This window comes from Hyperoodon ampullatus, assembly GCF_949752795.1.
Source record: "Hyperoodon ampullatus genome assembly, chromosome: 16".
Lineage (NCBI taxonomy): Eukaryota > Metazoa > Chordata > Mammalia > Artiodactyla > Ziphiidae > Hyperoodon > Hyperoodon ampullatus.
In genome coordinates this window covers 77,804,612-77,823,262 of record NC_136929.1, presented here as the reverse complement: position 1 = coordinate 77,823,262, position 18,651 = coordinate 77,804,612, and the positions used below count along the sequence as shown (strand labels likewise).

General features: G+C 40.1%; 1 protein-coding gene across 1 annotated transcript in view; it reads left to right on the top strand.

Annotated features, from left to right (window-relative positions):
• Nucleotides 1-8,775: 8,775 nt before the first annotated feature.
• The window catches only part of ZMYM2 (zinc finger MYM-type containing 2), a gene marked incomplete at its 3' end in the record, with an annotated part of 62,312 nt that continues 52,436 nt past the window's right edge, over nt 8,776-18,651 (top strand). The window contains exons 1-4 of the mRNA XM_079721600.1: nt 8,776-9,632; nt 14,779-15,064; nt 16,260-16,425; nt 17,622-17,834. Coding sequence (XP_079577726.1) covers nt 8,786-9,632; nt 14,779-15,064; nt 16,260-16,425; nt 17,622-17,834 — 1,512 coding nt within the window. The 5' untranslated portion in view covers nt 8,776-8,785. The remainder of the gene's footprint in view (nt 9,633-14,778; nt 15,065-16,259; nt 16,426-17,621; nt 17,835-18,651) is intronic.

Here is an 18,651-nt window from a genome sequence, read left to right as displayed (position 1 = left end):
GTTTTCTGCTGAGCACAGCTTTCATTGCATCCCTTAAGTTTTGATATGTTGTGTTTTTGTTTTTTGTTTCAAAGTATTTCTTCACTTTCCCTAGTGACTTCTTCTTTGACTCATTGGTTGTTTAAGTGTGTTAATTTCTACCTATTTGTGATTTTTCATTTATGCTTCTGTTATTTCTAATTCCATTCCATTGTGATTAGAAAAGATACTGTATCATTTTGATCCTTTAAAAATTTTTTTAAAAAATAAGTTAATTTATTTTATTTGTTTGGCTGTGTTTGATCTTTGTTGCTGCACACCGGCTTTCTCTAGTTGTGTTGAGCGGGGGCTACTCTTCATTGTGGTGCGTGGGCTTCTCATTGTGGTGGCCTCTCGTTGCAGAGTACGGGCTCTAGATGCGCAGGCTTCAGTAGTTGCAGCATGTGCGCTCAGTAGTTGCGGCACGCGGGCCCTAGAGCGAGTGGGCTTCAGTAGTTGTGGCACATGGGCTTAGTTGCTCCGTGGCACATGGGGTCTTCCTGGACTGGAGCTCGAACCCATGTCCCCTGCATTGGCAGATGGATTCTTAACCACTGCACCACCAGAGAAGTCCCTCATTAACATATATTGATAATTATTGTTTTATGCATTTGCCTTTTAAATCATAGGGGAAAAAGTAGTTATAAACCAAAAGTATATTAATACTGGCTTTCTATTGATTTACTTTATATTTATATATTCAATTGTGTTCTTTATTTCTTATGGCTTCAATTTACTCTCTGGTGTGTTTTTATTTTTGCTTGAAGGATTCTCTTTAGTCTTTCATGTTGGGTAGGTCTGCCGGTAATAAATTCCCTTTTGTTTATCTGGAAACGTCTTAATTTCTCCTTAATTTTGGAGGAGTTTTTTTGTTGGATATAGAATTCTTGGTTGGCAGATTTTTTTGTTGTTCTTCACTTTTTGAATGTCATGCCATAGCTTTTGGCTTCCATGGTTTTGGATGAGAAATATACTGATGATCCAAATCTTTTTGAGAATCCATTGCATATGATGAGTCACTTCTTAGTTTCAAAACTCTCTTTTACTGTCGGGTCCACAATTTGATTATTACCTGTCTTGGTGTGGCTCTCTTTGAGCTTAACAGACTTGAAGTTTGTTGAGCTTCTTGGATGTGTATATTCATCTTCATCATATTTGGGAAGTTTACAGCCATTGTGTCTTCAAATATATTTTTTGTCCCTTTTTTCCTCTTTTTATGTTACATGTGTTGGTGCACATGGTGGTGTTTCACAGATCCCTCAGGCTCTGTTCATTTTTCTTCATTCTTTTCTTCCTTCTCCTCAGACTGGATAATTTTAATTATTCTGCCTTTCAGTTTACTGATTCTTTCTTCTGCTTGCTCAGATCTGCTATTGATCCCCTCCAGTGAGTTTTTCATTTCTGCTATTTTTCATCTCCAGAATTTCTGTTTGGCTACTTTTTTTGTTTTTTTAATTGTAGTATAGTTGATTTACAATGTTGTGTTAGTTTCAGGTGTACAGCAAAGTGATTCAGTTATACATATATATATTCTTTTTCATATTGTCCATTATAGGTTATTACACGATATTGAGTGTAGTTCCCTGTGCTATACAGCGGGTCCTTGTTTGTTTATCTATTTTATGTATAAAAGCAGCGTTTATCTATTTTATGTATAAAAGCAGCGTGTATCTATTTTATGTATAAAAGCAGCGTGTATCTATTTTATGTATAAAAGCAGCGTGTATCTATTTTATGTATAAAAGCAGCGTGTATCTATTTTATGTATAAAAGCAGCGTGTATTTATTATAAAAGCAGCGTGTATCTATTGTACGTATACGAGAGGCGTGTATCTATTGTACGTATGCGAGCGGCGTGTATGTATTGTACGTATGCGAGCGGCGTGTATCTGTTGTACGTATGCGAGCGGCGTGTATCTGTTGTACGTATGCGAGCGGCGTGTATCTGTTGTACGTATGCGAGCGGCGTGTATCTGTTGTACGTATGCGAGCGGCGTGTATCTGTTGTACGTATGCGAGCGGCGTGTATCTGTTGTACGTATGCGAGCGGCGTGTATCTGTTGTACGTATGCGAGCGGCGTGTATCTGTTGTACGTATGCGAGCGGCGTGTATCTGTTGTACGTATGCGAGCGGCGTGTATCTGTTGTACGTATGCGAGCGGCGTGTATCTGTTGTACGTATGCGAGCGGCGTGTATCTGTTGTACGTATGCGAGCGGCGTGTATCTGTTGTACGTATGCGAGCGGCGTGTATCTGTTTGTTTTACGTATACGAGCGGCGTGTATCTGTTTTACGTATACGAGCGGCGTGTATCTGTTTTACGTATGCGAGTAACGTGTATCTATTTTATGTATACAAGTAACGTGTATCTGTTTTACGTATGCGAGCGGCGTGTATCTATTGTACGTATGCGAGTAACGTGTATCTATTTTACGTATACGAGTAACGTGTATCTATTTTACGTATACAAGCAGCGTGTATCTATTGTACGTATACGAGCGGCGTGTATCTATTTTACGTATACAAGCAACGTGTATCTGTTGATCCGAAACTCCTAATTTATCCCCCCCCATTTCCCGTTTGGTAACCATAAGTTTATGTTTTCTGTCTATGGTCTGTTTTGTAAATAAGTTCATTTGTATCATTTTTTTAGACTCCACAAGTAAGTGATACCAAGTGATACTTGTTTTTCTCTGTTTGACTTCCCTCACTTAGGATGATAATCTGTGGGTCCATCCATGTTGTTGCAAATGGCATTATTTCATTCTTTCTTCCCGCTGAGTAATATTCCATTGCATACATGTGCCACATCTTCTTTATCCATTCACCTGTCGATGGACACTTAGCTTGCTTCCATGTCTTAGCTATTGTAAACAGTGCTGCTATGAACACTGAGGTGCACGTATCTTTTTGACTTAGAGTTTTCATCTTTTCCAGATCTGTGCCCAGGAGTGGTATTGCTGGATCATATGGTAGTTCTATTTTTAGTTTTCTAAGGAACCTCCATACTGTTCTCCACAGTGGCTGTACCAATCTACATTCCCACCAACAGTGCAGGAGGGTTCACTTTTGTCCATACCCTCTTCAGCTGTTTGGTTACTTTTTTTTTTTTTTGGCCATGCCACATGGCTTGTGGGATCTCAGTTCCCCAACCAGGGATTGAACCCGTGCCCCCTGCATTGGAAGTGTGGAATCTTTTTTTTTTTTTAGTATTTATTTATTTATTTATTTATGGCTGTGTTGGGTCTTTGTTGTGGTATGCAGGCTTCTCATTGTGGTGGCTTCTCTTGTTGTGGAGCATGGGCTCTAGGCACATGGGCTTCAGTAGCTGTGGCACATGGGCTCAGTAGTTGTGGCTCACGGGCTCTAGAGCACAGGCTCAGTAGTTGTGGCGCACAGGCTTAGTTGCTCCGCGGCATGTGGGATCTTCCCGGACCAGGGCTCGAACCCATGTCTCCTGCATTGGTAGGCGGAATCTTAACCACTGGACTGCTAGGGAAGTCTCTGTTTGGTTACTTTTTATGATTTGTATCTGTTTAAAATAGTTTTCATTTTGTTCATACCTTATTTTTGGATTTCCTTTAATTCTTTGTCCATGCTCTCCGTTAGCTCATTGAGCGTATTTAAGGTAGTTGACTTAATGTTTTTTTTTAATATTTATTTATTTACTTGGCTGTGTGAGGTCTTAATTGCAGCATGCGGGCTCTTTTAGTTGTGGTGTACGGGATCTAGTTCCCTGACCAGGGATTGAACTCCGGCCCCCTGCATTGGGAGCGCAGAGTCTTAGCCACTGGGCCACCAGGGAAGTCCTGATTTAATGTTTTTGGCTAGTTACTCCAGTATTTGGGATTCCTCAGGGATGGTTTCTAATTCTTTTATTCCTGTGAATAGGGCATACTTTTCTGTTTCTTTGTGTGTTTATACCATTCTGAGAATATTATACCTCTGGATATCTGATTCTCCCATTCTCCTTAGATTGCTGATTTTTCCTTGGGGATGGAGCTGTCTATTTTTGACTTTTTAAACATTTTTTTGCAGAGTGTGAATTTCTTGTTGCTTGTGTCCTTGAAGTTACTGTTCTATCACCCCTGTGGTGAGCTAGTGACCTGACAAAAAGTTTTTGTAAATGTCTGGTAGAAAAGAAAAAGAAGACTATACAGGGTTGTGTTTCATTAAATCTGAGAGATGCTACTGGGAATGCTTCTGCTGCCCAGAGGGCTGAGACCAAGAGGAGCCCAAGCCACAATCCCAGATTTTGTTGGAAGTCCCTCACTGCCAGTCCTGTGTTCAGCCAGACCCCAGAGGACTGCAGGTGCTGTCCTCTTGGCCGACCTGGGGGGAGGAATGGGGGATGCTCGCCCAGTTAAAGTGAGCAGCAGCCTCTTCTTCACACACTCCCCTGGTGCCTAATGTCCAGTCAGGTGCAGAGATCCAAGAGATTGCTTCCAGTCCCTCTGTCCAGTCCAGCTCATTAGTTACTTGGATAAAGGGACCCATACCCAGAACTTCTAATGCTGCCATTTTGGGTGACATCTGTCTACATCTGTTTTTTTTTTTTTTTTTTTTTTTTTTTTTTTTTTTTTTTTGCGGTATGCGGGCCTCTCACTGTTGTGGCCTCTCCCGCTGCGGAGCACAGGCTCCGGACGCGCAGGCCCAGCGGCCATGGCTCACGGGCCCAGCCGCTCCGCGGCATGTGGGATCCTCCCGCACCGGGGCACGAACCCGTGTCCCCTGCATCGGCAGGCGGACTCCCAACCACTGCGCCACCAGGGAAGCCCTGTCTACATCTGTTTTTAAGGACCTGTGAGGACCTGTTGCCTTATTCTTCTAAAAATTATGTTGATCAAGATACTTCCTACTTTATGACAAGTGAATGTTGACTATAAGTTTAACTTCATTTGTAATCCAGTCATTTCAAAACTTTCTTTACTGTGGGTTTTTGAGGTGTGCTGAGTCGGTTACAATGAGTCATGCTCCTTTGCTTTCCCTCTTCCAGAGTTTTGGTGCTGTTGAATTATCCCTTGTTCTCCTTGTTCTTGTGGGTTTGTCTTTTTTTTTTTTTTTTTAATCTCCTTATTTAGTTGGTCTTTTGATGGAAGCAACATTTTATCTCTGTCTCCAGTTGACCATACAATTAATTTAATATTAATTTCTACATATTAAGTTTATACCCATCACTTGACTAAATTACAGGCATACCTCGTTTCATTGCACTTCTCAGATATTGCATTTTATTACAAATTGAAAGTTTTTTGTTAAAAATTGAAGGTGTATTGAGCAAGTCTATCGGTGTCATTTTTCTAACATCATTTTAAAATTAAGGTATGTACTTGTGTTTGACATAATGCTGTTGCACACTTAATAGACAACAGTATAGTGTAAACGTAACTTTTATATGCACTGGGAAACCAAAAAATGCATGTGACTCACTTTACTGCGATACTTGCTTTCTTGTGGTGGTCTGGAACTGAACCCACAGTATCTCTGAGGTATGTCTGTATCTCACTATAGTAGTTTTTCAGGTAAATTTTTTGAGTCTTTGAGATAAAGGCTAATACAATTTGCATATAATGATAATTTTCCTTATTTTAATTTGTTATATCTTCCTTTTTCGTGTTATTACATTGGACGGTACTTCCAGAACAGTGCTGTGTAGTAATAATAAAGAATATCCTTACCTTAACCTTGACTTTAATGATAGTATTTTAATATTTCTCATTAAGCTGGATGATATCTTTTGGTTTGATATATATATATATATTTATAAATCCATTTTCCCATTTTATTGATTGATTGATTGATTGATTGATTGTACACGGGCCTCTCACTGTTGTGGCCTCTCCCGTTGAGGAGCACAGGCTCCGGACGCGCAGGCTCAGCAGCCATGGCTCACGGGCCCAGCCGCTCCGCGGCACGTGGGATCCTCCCGGACTGGGGCACGAACCCGTGTCCCCTGTATCGGCAGGTGGACTCGCAACCAGTGCGCCACCAGGGAAGCCCCATTTTTCCCATTTTATTAAGAAATTTTATTCTTTCTTTATTTTGTGGCCACGCTATGTGGCTTGCGGGATCTTAGTTCCCTCACTAGGGATTGAACCTAGGCCACCGCAGTGAAAGTGCCAAGTCCTAACCACTGGACTGCCAGGGAATTCCCAAGAAATTTTATTCTTTTTTTTTTTTTTAGATGTTGCGGGCAGGAGTTTTTATTAATTAATTATTTTTTTTGCTGTGTTGCGTCTTCGTTTCTGTGCGAGGGCTTTCTCTAGTTGTGGCAAGCGGGGGCCACTCTTCATCGCGGTGCACGGGCCTCTCACTATCGCGGCCTCTCTTGTTGCGGAGCACAGGCTCCAGACGCGCAGGCTCAGTAGTTGTGGCTCACGGGCCTAGTTGCTCCGTGGCATGTGGGATCCTCCCAGACCAGGGCTCGAACCCGTGTCCCCTGTATTAGCAGGCAGATTCTCAACCACTGCGCCACCAGGGAAGCCCGAAATTTTATTCTTAAAATTTTTAATTTGTCATACTGCCTCAGAACTATTACAAGTGCCATTAACACATGTTGAATAATACCCTTTCCTCTAGAGTAGAGAATAATTCACCTTAGCTTTCTTTGTACCTCTTATGGTACCTAGAAAGCTCTGGAGCTTATTAATGAGAAAGTGATGAATGTTTTTCTTGAGTCACTTTGAAATGCTTTCTTTGTGATTTTCTTTGAAAGTTCATAAGCTTTTCTCAGCAACTACTGATACTTTATTGTTATGAATGTCAACATTTTATTTTTTAACTACCTTTTCTTTGTTTTTTCATGAGAACATTGAGTATTATGTTGATTCTCACAGAATCAAAATATTATAAAGCTGAAAGCATTTATAATTTATGATGATTGTCTCAGTCCATTTGGGCTAGTATAACAAAAGTACCATAGACAACAAACATTCATTTCTCAGAGTTCTGGAGGCTGGGAAGTCCATGATCAAGGCTCCTGCAGATGGGGTTGTCTGGTGAGGGCTTGTTCCTGGTCATAGACAGGCTGCCATCTTGCTGTGTCCTCACATGGTGGTGGTGGGCGGGGAGGAGCTCTCTCTGTGTCTTTTACAAAATGGTCACTAATCCCACTCATGAGGGCACCACCTTCCTGACTTAATCACTGCTCAGAGGCCCCGCCTCTTACTACCATCTCGTTGGAGGCCAGGATTTCATCATATGAATTTGAGGGGAGGCACAAGCATTCGGTCCATAACAATGATGGAGTGGAAGCTTAAAAATGAATTAGAAACTTACGGAAATCTTGAGGTATAGGCAAAAACTGCCTGGTGGTTATTAGGAGTTATCTGTGTTAATTGATTTTCATTCAGTTATTTATCTCTTTAAATTATAAGAAAAACCCTGGGAACTATTTTTATACCCTTTTATTCTAGGGAAAATTGAAGCCCAGAGAAGTAGTTATTTGCTTGACGTTAAATAGCTAATTAGAATTGCCTTAATGTAGAAAAGTGGCTAAAAGGAATAGATTTTATTTGGATAAGGTAGAAACGATCAATTTTAATCAGATTCTTTTCTTTATAGGACTAAATGAGCGTTTGGTAGTTGAAGCATATTCTCAGTGACATATAGAAGTGACCAAATTTATTTATAGTATAGGATTTGAAAATAACTTGTTATGGTTGAGTAATTATTCTGCTTGGGAAGTGGATTACTGCAGAGAACCGTGTAGTAAGGAAAGTCTTATTCTCTGCCCCACGGTTATCTTGTGAGGAGAATGAATGGATACCTTGCAGCCACCAGAGGGCACTGTGGATTCATTTGTGGCTTAAGCCCCAGAAATTGTCTTCTGTTTTAGGTATACTAAAACATGGACAAGATCGAGAAAACTCGTGCTTTAAAAGCCTTTGCATTCCATAACCTCAGTAGATTTACGCCACATTCCTCTGAAAATTGTTTTTGTTGATGAGGATACTTCCTACCTTCTGGCAAATGAATGTTAACTACAAGATCGGCTCCATTTGTGTTTAAAAAGCTCAGCTCAGTGCTCTGTGTCGACCTAGATGGGTGGGATGGCGGTGGGGGTGGGAGGGACATACATACATACAGCTGATTCACTTCGTTGTAACATTGTAAAGCAATTATACTCCAATTTAAAAAAAATCTCATTTTAGCTTGGCACTTTGGGCTTGATATTTCTTTCTTTTGATACTTGGGTATTTTGAATATTGATTTGGTTACTGTTCTATTGAATGGCTGTGTCCTTTTTTAATTAACAAGAGCTGTGCTACATTATTTTATTGTTTAATACTTAATCACATATTACATAGTAGTTATGAATATTCACATCCTGACCTCTCCCACTTCCTGGCTGTGGTTTTGGACAGCTTACTTTTTTTTTTTTTTTTAAATAAATTTATTTATTTTTGGCTGCGTTGGGTCTTCATTGCTGCGCGCGGGCTTTCTCTAGGTGCGGCGAGTGGGGTCTGCTCTTCGTTGCGGTGCATAGGCTTCTCATTGCAGTGGCTTCTCTTGTTGCAGGGCATGGGCTCTAGGCGCTTGGGCTCCAGTAGTTGTGGCACAAGGGCTCAGTAGTTGTGGCTCGTGGGCTCTAGAGTCCAGGTTCAGTAGTTGTGATGCACGGGCTTAGCTGCTCTGCGACATGTGGGATCTTCCTGGACCGGTAAAAGTACCTTCAAGAAATTTTTTGAATTAGAGTAACATCAAAAACCATACAGTGACATTTGTAAAATTTCTTTTCCCCCATCTCCTTAACAGGTTCTTTGGCATGGACACAGGTTCATCAGGAGGATTAGAACTGACTGATCAGACTCCTGTTTTGCTGGGGAGGACGGCCATGGCAGCTAGCCTCACGGATGTAGGAAATTCATTTAGTGGGCCACCTAACCCTTTAGTGAATAGGTCTAGTAAATTTCAGAACTCATCAGTGGAAGATGACGATGATGTTGTGTTTATCGAACCTGTACAACCTCCTCCGCCTTCTGCACCAGTGGTAGCCGATCAAAGAACCATAACATTTACATCATCAAAAAATGAAGAGCTACAAGGAAATGATTCCAAAATTCTTCCTTCTTCAAAAGAATTGGCTTCTCAGAAGGGAAGTGTAAGTGAGACAATTGTCATCGATGATGAAGAGGACATGGAAACAAATCAAGGGCAAGAGAAAAATTCCTCCAATTTTATTGAACGGAGACCACCCGAGTCTAAAAACAGAGCCAATGATGTGGATTTCTCCACTTCCAGTTTTTCAAGAAGTAAGGTAAATGCAGGAATGGGTAATAGTGGTATCACCACAGAACCAGACTCTGAAATTCAGATTGCTAATGTTACGACCTTAGAAACAGGTGTCAGCTCTGTGAGTGATGGCCAATTAGAAAATACTGACGGGCGAGATATGAACCTAATGATCACACACGTAACATCACTGCAGAATACCAGCTTGGGAGATGTCTCTAACGGACTGCAGTCGAGTAACTTTGGTGTTAATATGCAAACATACACCCCGTCTTTAACTTCACAGACCAAGACTGCAGTAGGACCTTTTAATCCTGGTAGAATGAATGTGGCAGGAGACGTATTTCAGAACGGAGAGTCTGCAGCTCATCACAATCCTGGTAAGCCTGGAGGGGGCTTCTGCCCCGTGGAAGGGATTTTGCACTGGTGGATTCTTTTTTTTATTGTAGTAATTGGTGCTACTTTGGTTAGTTTATTCATGTAAGATATATTAATTCTATTGACTTTTAAGTTTGAAATTTTAACTAATAAGGGATGTAAAACCGTGTATATAGTATTTCCCTGTAGATAATTAGAAAATCAGATAAATTAATGTCTAAAGGAAGTAAAACAAAATACTCTTTATATTCACCACCACTGAAGTCTAATAATTTGGCATCTTATTTGTCACATACTGACTTTATGCTAGTGTATTTTTTTTTAATTCATTTATTTTTGGCAGCATTGTGTCTTCGCTGCTGTGCGCGGGCCCTCTCCAGTTGGCAGTGGGCGGGAGCCACTCTTTGGTGCGGCGTGCGGGCCTCTCATTTTGGTGGCTTCTCTTACTGTGGAGCATGGGTTCTAGACACAAGGGCTTCAGTAGTTGTGGCATGCAGGAGCAGTAGTTGTGGCACACGGGCTTAGTTGCTCCATAGCACGTGGGATCCTCCTGGACCAGGGCTTGAACCCGTGTCCCCTGCGTTGGCAGGCGGACTCTCAACCACTGCGCCACCAGGGAAGCCCTATGCTAGTGTATTTTTAATAGCATTGTTTTAATGTGTAAAAAGAGAACAAAAAGATAAATAGCACATGTAAGGAGCAATATGTTGTATAATTGCATTTAGATTTGTTTTTACTTTTCCTGTGTTTAATTTTGACTGCCTGTCTGATTATAATTTTTACTTATTAGCACTTTGTTATTTTTTCTTATATTTAAAGATTGGTAAATTTCTTGACTACTTGAAAACATTTTCTGCAGGCATCGTTGCTCTGTGGCAGCTGTGAGAAGAGCTCTGTGGCTCTTCCTGGCTGTGTCCATGTCCGCCCCAGGCCTCTGTGTGGCCTGCCGGTCTCTCACGCGCCTTCCCTCCGTCCTTCTCAGGCTGCATCGTTTTAGGCTCCTTAGCAACTTTATCAACCTAGGATTGTGGAGAATAATAAGGAATGACTGAAACCTAAGCCACATAGAATGTTCTGTGAAATGCGAGTTGTTTTCCTTTCATACTTATTATTCTTTTGGTTATGAGAGTAATGTCTGATTATTGAAGAATGTTTGGAAAATCCATAATTAAAAAATGATGAAGAAAGGTTACCACTGTTATTAATACTTTGAGTGGTTGTCTTTCAGTGTTTTTCCTTTGTATTTCTTAACTTGGTTGAAGTACAGTTCTTCGTAATTTTGCTTCCCGTTTCCCCCCATTTAATATTACTCTGTATTTTCTCATACCATTAAAGTTATTTATACACAGAAGTTTTAATGACTGCACAATGGATTTGGTTAAACCATTCCCATATTTGGTTTTTACATTGTTTTCCTTTTTTGCTCTTGTCGGTCTATGATGAACTTTTTTTTTTTTTTTCAAATTTCTGATTATTTCTTAGATTATATTCCTAGAAGTGAAGTTACTGGGCCAAAGACTCTCACTACTCCCATCCCTTCAAGGACTTTTGGTTGTAAAAATTTTCTGCTTTATAGTGTTTTGAAAGAAATATGTTTCTTATTACTCAGTTTTGAAAATTCCTAATGTCTTCTAAGATCCTTTCCCCCTGTATGTATTTATATATATCTGTTGGTAGGTCATTGTATGCATATATGTGTATGTGACGTCGTATGAACATTTTTAAGTTGTGGAAATATATTGTGATACTTCCTTCTGGAAAGTTTTTACCAACTTATACTGCTATCAGCTGTGTATTAGAGGGTCTTTCCTTCTACCTCACATAAAAGTTTAAGACATGATAATAGTCAAATTAGTTTCAAAATAGCTATTTTGTCTTATAAATATATGAAAAACATAAGTGTATGAAAAAGAACATAACGTTCAGTCTTACTGTTGAGAAACATTTAATTCTAACCTGAGATTGCAATATACGTATAGCTTTGCAGACTTTCCCTTTCTCCTGCTCTTTTATTTATTTATTTAGTTTTTGAGGTACGTGGGCCTCTCACTGCCGTGGCCTCTCCCGTTGCGGAGCACAGGCTCCGGACGCACAGGCTCAGCGGCCATGGCTCACGGGCCCAGCTGCTCCGTGGCATGTGGGATCTTCCAGGACCGGGGCACGAACCCGTGTCCCCTGCATCGGCAGGCGGACTCTCAACCACTGCGCCACTGGGGAAGCCCTGCTGCTCCTTTAAATACCTAACAATCATCTTGAATTTTTGACCATATCAAGAGTATATGTTTGATTTTGTTAATTCTCTATTTAGTTCACTTCCAGTTTTTACTATTTAAATAACTCTTCAGGAATATTCTTATCCATGTATCTCGGGATACGTAGTACCTGAGGACTGTTGCTGGGTCAAAGCACATTAAGAATTGTGTTCCTGTTCACACAAACTCTTAACACAGGGAATGTAAAGTACGCATCAGAAAACCAGACAGATACACCTCTTGCTCCTGACTTTATGGATTAGCTCTTGTGTCTTTGTGCTGTCTTTGTTTGTCATAGAGAATTATAACATCTTGGCTGTTTATACTGCTGGCTCTCAGACTAATGGTGACTTGGGCAAATTAACCTCTATGCCTTAATGTCCGTTGTATAAAATAGAGAATGATTAAGTCTCTTCCATTCCTAGAAGTATTTTGATGTTGGAGGAGGTGAAAATTTGAAAGTAGGGGAATGTAAGAACTGAAGCATAGATAAAAGGAGCCATTGCATTATTTATACAGGGCCTAGCATGAAGTTGAGAAAAATTGCCATTTTTCAAAATCAAGTTAATAGATAGATGCCTTTAGTTTTAACTAGGTTCCTTTTAAAAAAAATTATTTATTTATTTTGGCTCTGCCGGGTGTTAGTTGCGGCACACGGTATATTTAGTTGCGGCATGCGGACTCTTAGCTGTGGCATGCATGTGGGATCTAGTTCCCCGACCAGGGATCAAACCCAGGCCCCCTGCATTGGGAGCAGGGAGTCTTACCCACTGGACCACCAGGGAAGTCCCTAACTAATTTCCTTTAAGTATATATTCAAATGACAAGCCTGCAGGTTTGAAAATCCTAAGGAGCCACTATTTATGTTGCAAAAGCTATTACTTCTAACATGTATTCAAATATAATTTTTTAAAATTAATTTATTTATTTTTGGCTGCATTGGGTCTTCGTTGCTGCGCAGGGGCTTTTCTCTAGTTGCAGCGAGCAGGGCCTACTTTTCATTGCGGTGAGCGGACTTCTCATTGCGGTGGCTTCTCTTGTTGCAGAGCACAGGCTCTAGGCACACGGGCTTCAGTAGTTATGGCATGCGGGCTCAGTAGTTGTGGCTCGCAGGCTCTAGAGTGCAGGCTCAGTAGTTGTGGTGCACGGGCTTTAGTTGCTCCGTGGCATGTGGGATCTTCCTGGACCAGGGATCGAACCTGTGTCCCCTGCATTGGCAGGCGGATTTTTAACCACTGCACCACCAGGGACGTCCTCAAATATAATTTTTGATTTAAGGCCCTTCATAATATGGAATTGCCAGTTGTTGCAGTGATTTGCTTTCTTCGTGTTCCTTAGTATTTTTACCTCTTTTATTAAAACAGGTCAGTTACCCTGATGATAGCAGGATAACAGGATTCCAGAAGGTACTCCATTTACTCTGTGTATAGAACATATATTTATTTGGAGGGGTTGTGGAGTAAAGTAAAATTTGAAGAGCAGTATGTGAAGCCCCTTGAAACCATTAGGTTGGTGGACTGGGTCAGAACCAGGAAATTGCCCTCTTCAAGGTTTTGGTAGTAAAGAAATTTTCTCATACTCTGGATATATTTATACATTGTTTCTCATATGGAAGGGCATCTTTTTTGTATGGAAATACAAATTTCAGAAGAAACTAGAAAGGAAAAATATTACAAGAGACCAAAGTAGTAGAAATTATAATAGAAATGGTAACATGAAAAGTTTCAAAATGAAAAAACATTATGGTGTATTGGTATTGTAGTGCGAGTCTGTGTAACAGTAAGTAGTATGGTGAGCTGGAGATGTCCTGCGAAGTCCCAAAGAAGCTTACTAAGAAAGAGAGGAGAGAGAACTCAGCACCCTGGCAGTCGGTTCCCCAGGCCTTAATGCTGTGCCATTGAAGCTGTGCTGCTGGCAGTGGTAGAGCAACGGGATGTCGCATTGGTCCCTAGACGTTGGCTTAACGTCACCACTTCTGTGTAACACTCTAATTTCTTTGACATCATGTGGTATACTTAGAAGCCATGGAGTGAAACATGTATATGGAAAAGCTGTTCTTAGAAAGGTGTTTTTTTTTTTTTTTTAAATTTTTTGGCTGCACCACCTGGCATGTGGGAATCTTAGTTTTCCGACCAGGGATCGAACCTGAACCCCTTGCATTGGAAGCGTGGAGTCTTAACCGCTGGACCACCAGGGAAGCCCCTAGAAAGATTTTTTGTTTGTTTGTTTTTGTTTTTGTTTTTGTTTTTTGCAGTACGCGGGCCTCTCACTGCCGTGGCCTCTCAGCACAGGCTCCGGATACGCAGGCCCAACGGCCGTTGCTCACCGGCCCAGCCGCTCCGCGGCATGTGGGATCCTCTTGGACCAGGGCACGAACCCGTGTCCCCTGCATCGGCAGGTGGACTCTCAACCACTGCACCACCAGGGAAGCCCTAGAAAGATGTTTTGAATATAGTCATTTGTAAACTTTATCCGAGCTATATTGTATTTGTCAAAGGTTCTGGTTGGGAAAGATTTTATTAGATATTTATGTTGATGTATGTGTTCCTCGCTTAAAGTAATATTTTGTAAATTCTTCCTGTTTAGTAACTAATGGCTAATATTTTTTAGTGCTGCATATGTGCCAGTCACTGGTTTATAAACCATGTACTATCTCATTTAAAGTTACCATTTCCAGTTTAAAGAAGAGTTAGGCACAGGGTTAGTAACTTCCCAGCCTAGTAGGTAATGGAGCCTGAATTTCAGCCATCAATTCTGACTCCAAAGTTTGTGCCCTTGACCTCTCTGCTATACTGCGCCTTATCAATGTCTGAAACTTGGACAGAATGGAAAGTTAAAACTGTGTCTCTGATATAAATTTCAGTGTATGTGTTTTTGTTTTGTTTTGTTTGTTTAGATTCTTGGATCTCCCAGTCAGCATCCTTTCCCCGAAATCAGAAACAGCCAGGGGTGGATTCTTTATCACCAGTGGCCTCGCTTCCTAAACAGATCTTCCAGCCTTCTGCCCAACAGCAACCCACTAAACCAGTTAAAGTCACTTGTGCAAACTGCAAAAAGCCGTTGCAGAAGGGACAGACAGCTTATCAGCGCAAAGGCTCAGCTCACCTCTTCTGTTCCACCACCTGCCTCTCCTCCTTCTCCCACAAGCCTGCTCCAAAGAAACTTTGTGTTATGTGTAAAAAGTAAGGTTTACCTTGCAGCGTATTTCCTTATGGTTGAATATTGGTGGTATAAAACGTGAGAAAAATTGTTTTAAAGGTGAATTACTATGTTTTAAAAACTTGTAAGCTTGTTTGAATATTAAAGCCAAACTCACATTTGTGATGGCTTTGGAGTGTTCTCTATCAAGCTGAGGTGGCTTAGGATTAAAAGCCTTCCTATTTGGATAGGCTTTGGGGTTGATTTAGATACTAGGCCCTTATAATTAATTTTATCTGTAATCTCCATTGGACTTACTGAATTTGTAAAAATACATACATGCTTATTTACATTATTAATTATAAGAGTTTAGTTCTTGCCAGACACAATTGTTAAGCAATTTACGTATGACTAGTTTTGTATTAAAATAGGTCAAAATTTGGACTACCTTCATGTTAAGATTGTTAAAAATTGGCACATCTTTGGATATTATTTGCATTTATTTATGTTTGTCTTGAACGTTAAGTCATTTTAATACTCACTTCTTCAAGACTCAGGTACCTTTTTTTTGACAGCCTTGGAGTGACAGGATCCTCTCCTGCCATTTTTTAGGTCTGGTCTCACTAGTTAAAAATGAGCTGAATATGGTATGTTGTGTGCACGGTTAACCAGGTAGGTTTTCTGCGCCATCTCTTGAAGCAGCCCACGTTTGTAAAGATAGTTTTAGGTCTTAGACCTGGGAAAGGCTGAGTGCTCTGTGTAGGTTCAGTACATTCAACTAGTGGAACAATTGTCATACAGTGTTTTGGTTGCTTTACAGTAGTAGACCTGCATACAGCAATATAGGACCTGCAACTTCAGAATTAAAGGAAAACTTCAAAGGTCATCAGTAGTGTCATTTCCTAACATTTCTAATTGTGGTTGAAAGCTGTATAGAATGGTAGGTGGGGTTATTTTGGGTTATGGGATGTATTTAAGTTCACTTATCCTCTCCATATTTCTGTGACCTAGGTACCTCATGCTTTCTACTTACCCATGAGAGGGAAATTGAATAGGTATCGTAAATTTATACCTCAGTAAATTAGGCCTTGACATTAAACTCCATGTAAATAACAACAGCTTTTTTTTTTTTAAGTGATTCCAATATCTGAAAGCCTTGTGGAAATTAAAAATGTCAGTTATTACTCTTTAATTTATTTTAAAGAAGAGTTTGACTTTGCTGCTCCTCGTATTTTTCAGAGATATAACTACAATGAAAGGAACTATTGTTGCTCAAGTGGATTCGAGCGAATCCTTCCAGGAATTCTGTAGTACATCTTGTCTGTCTCTTTATGAAGACAAACAGAATCCTACTAAAGGAGCTCTGAATAAATCAAGATGTACAATTTGTGGTAAACTAACAGAGGTTTGTATTTTTGTGCTTTATCATTTAGTTCTAACTAATGGGAATTTTTTTTTTTTTTTTTTTGCGGTACGCGGGCCTCTCACCGTTGTGGCCTCTCCCATTGCGGAGCACAGGCTCCGGACGCGCAGGCTCAGCGGCCAAGGCTCATGGGCCCAGCCGCTCCGCGACCACTGTGCCACCAGGGAAGCCCTAATGGGAATATTTTTGACTTTTAACTCTTTTGACATAATCTTTCATCAGTATGTATTTCCTTAAAAGTGAGGGTATATAAAACCTATCTTATAAATATCCCATTATGTAATCCCATTCTCCCATAGGGAGAATGATTTACAAAAAAATTGAAATATAACATCAATTGACTTTTTTCCTGAGGTTGGGAGCACTCACAGAAAAAACCATAGTGTTTAAATAGGCTGACTGCACGTGAGAGACAAGAAACAATCTTGCTTAAGAAGTGGAACAAGCAGAGGGGATGTTTTTGAGGACTTCGTTAAAAATATATTACGGGGCTTCCCTGGTGGTGCAGTGGTTGAGAGTCCGCCTGCCGATGCAGGGGACACGGGTTCGTGCCCCGGTCTGGGAAGATCCCACATGCCGCGGAGCAGCTGGGCCCGTGAGCCATGGCCGCTGAGCCTGCACGTCCAGAGCCTGTGCTCCGCAACGGGAGAGGCCACAACAGTGAGAGGCCTGCGTACCACCAAAAAAAAAAAAAAAATATATATATATATATATATATATATATATATATATATATTACAGTTTTTGCATTTGATGAAATAAAAAGAAACCTGTGTATACGTACTTTATTTGAATTATTTATAATGTTAGTCCTCTCCTCCCTGTGGTACAGCAATGTACTTATATTTAAATAATTTCCTTTTGGATTTGTCTAAAGATTTCCAATCTGTTTGGAAGTTTTATACTAACACTGCCCAAACTGGGTTGTTTCCTGTCACTTTTAGATACCTCTAGAGAAGTTTGTACGATGACCCTGGTGGTCCTCTCTGCCTTGCACCGTATATATGTGTGTATAAAAAAAGTTTAAAGAAGAATGAAATGTACTTTGTCTTGCCTTTTCCCTAAACAAGCCTTACACAGAAACACTGAGGCATTTTCTTTCTATTGGAGCACCTTGTTACTTAGCTACATGTCATATATTGATTTGTTTTTTAAAATTTTGCTTGTTTTTCTTTTAGATTCGCCATGAAGTTAGCTTTAAAAATATGACTCATAAGCTGTGCAGTGACCACTGCTTTAATAGATACAGAATGGCCAATGGTCTAATAATGAATTGCTGTGAGCAGTGTGGGGAGTACTTGCCCAGCAAAGGTGCTGGAAACAACGTCTTGGTCATTGATGGTCAGCAGAAGAGATTTTGCTGCCAGAGTTGTGTCAGTGAATACAAGCAGGTAATTCATGATCTGATCAGAATCAACCGTTGTTTTGAATGTGCTTTTAAATTGCTATAATAGTTTCACTCTAACAGCATTAATCAGATTTATCTTGAAGTCTCATTTAATTCCATTATTGTCTTAACAGCTTAGAGATAACCAATCTCAAGTGAATACTGAAATACATGTAGGTTATTGGAAATAAGTTTGTGATTTTACATAGAAAGGTAAATGCTTACCAAAGTGATTCCTTTTTTGGGTGGTGGAGAGGGGTCGTAAATATGGTTTTTCAAATTGTTGATGCTTAGCGTAGGAATGATTATTTTATTTCCATATGATTGTTAATTTAAAATTTAAGGTCTTTGACTTAGTTTATTTTTTAATATATACCTGTGGTTTCAAAAGTCAGAGCAGTGTAGCTCACATTTCTTTTTTCTCTTGGTTCCTACTTATCCTTTATACATATCAGTTTTTAATTCTTACTATTTTGTTTTCTTTCTGAAAAATTAAGGAAATAATGTATTCTTAGTTTCTCTTTTATCTGTACAAAAGGCAGCATACTGTATGTACTGTACTGTACCCTCCATTTGTATCTTGGAATCATTCCCTGTCAGTATATTCCTTATTCTTCCTTATTCCTTTTATGGCTGAGTTAAATTTTCAGGAGTTCTGTGAGCCAGTTGTTAAAACACGCATTATTAAAAATTAAGTTATAGAAACTTACAGGTAAATTATCTTTGTATTAGTCTGCTAGAGCTGCTGTAACAAAATACTGAAGGGCTCAGACAACCAAGAATTAATTTTCTCACAGTTCTGGAGGCTTAAAATCTTTTTT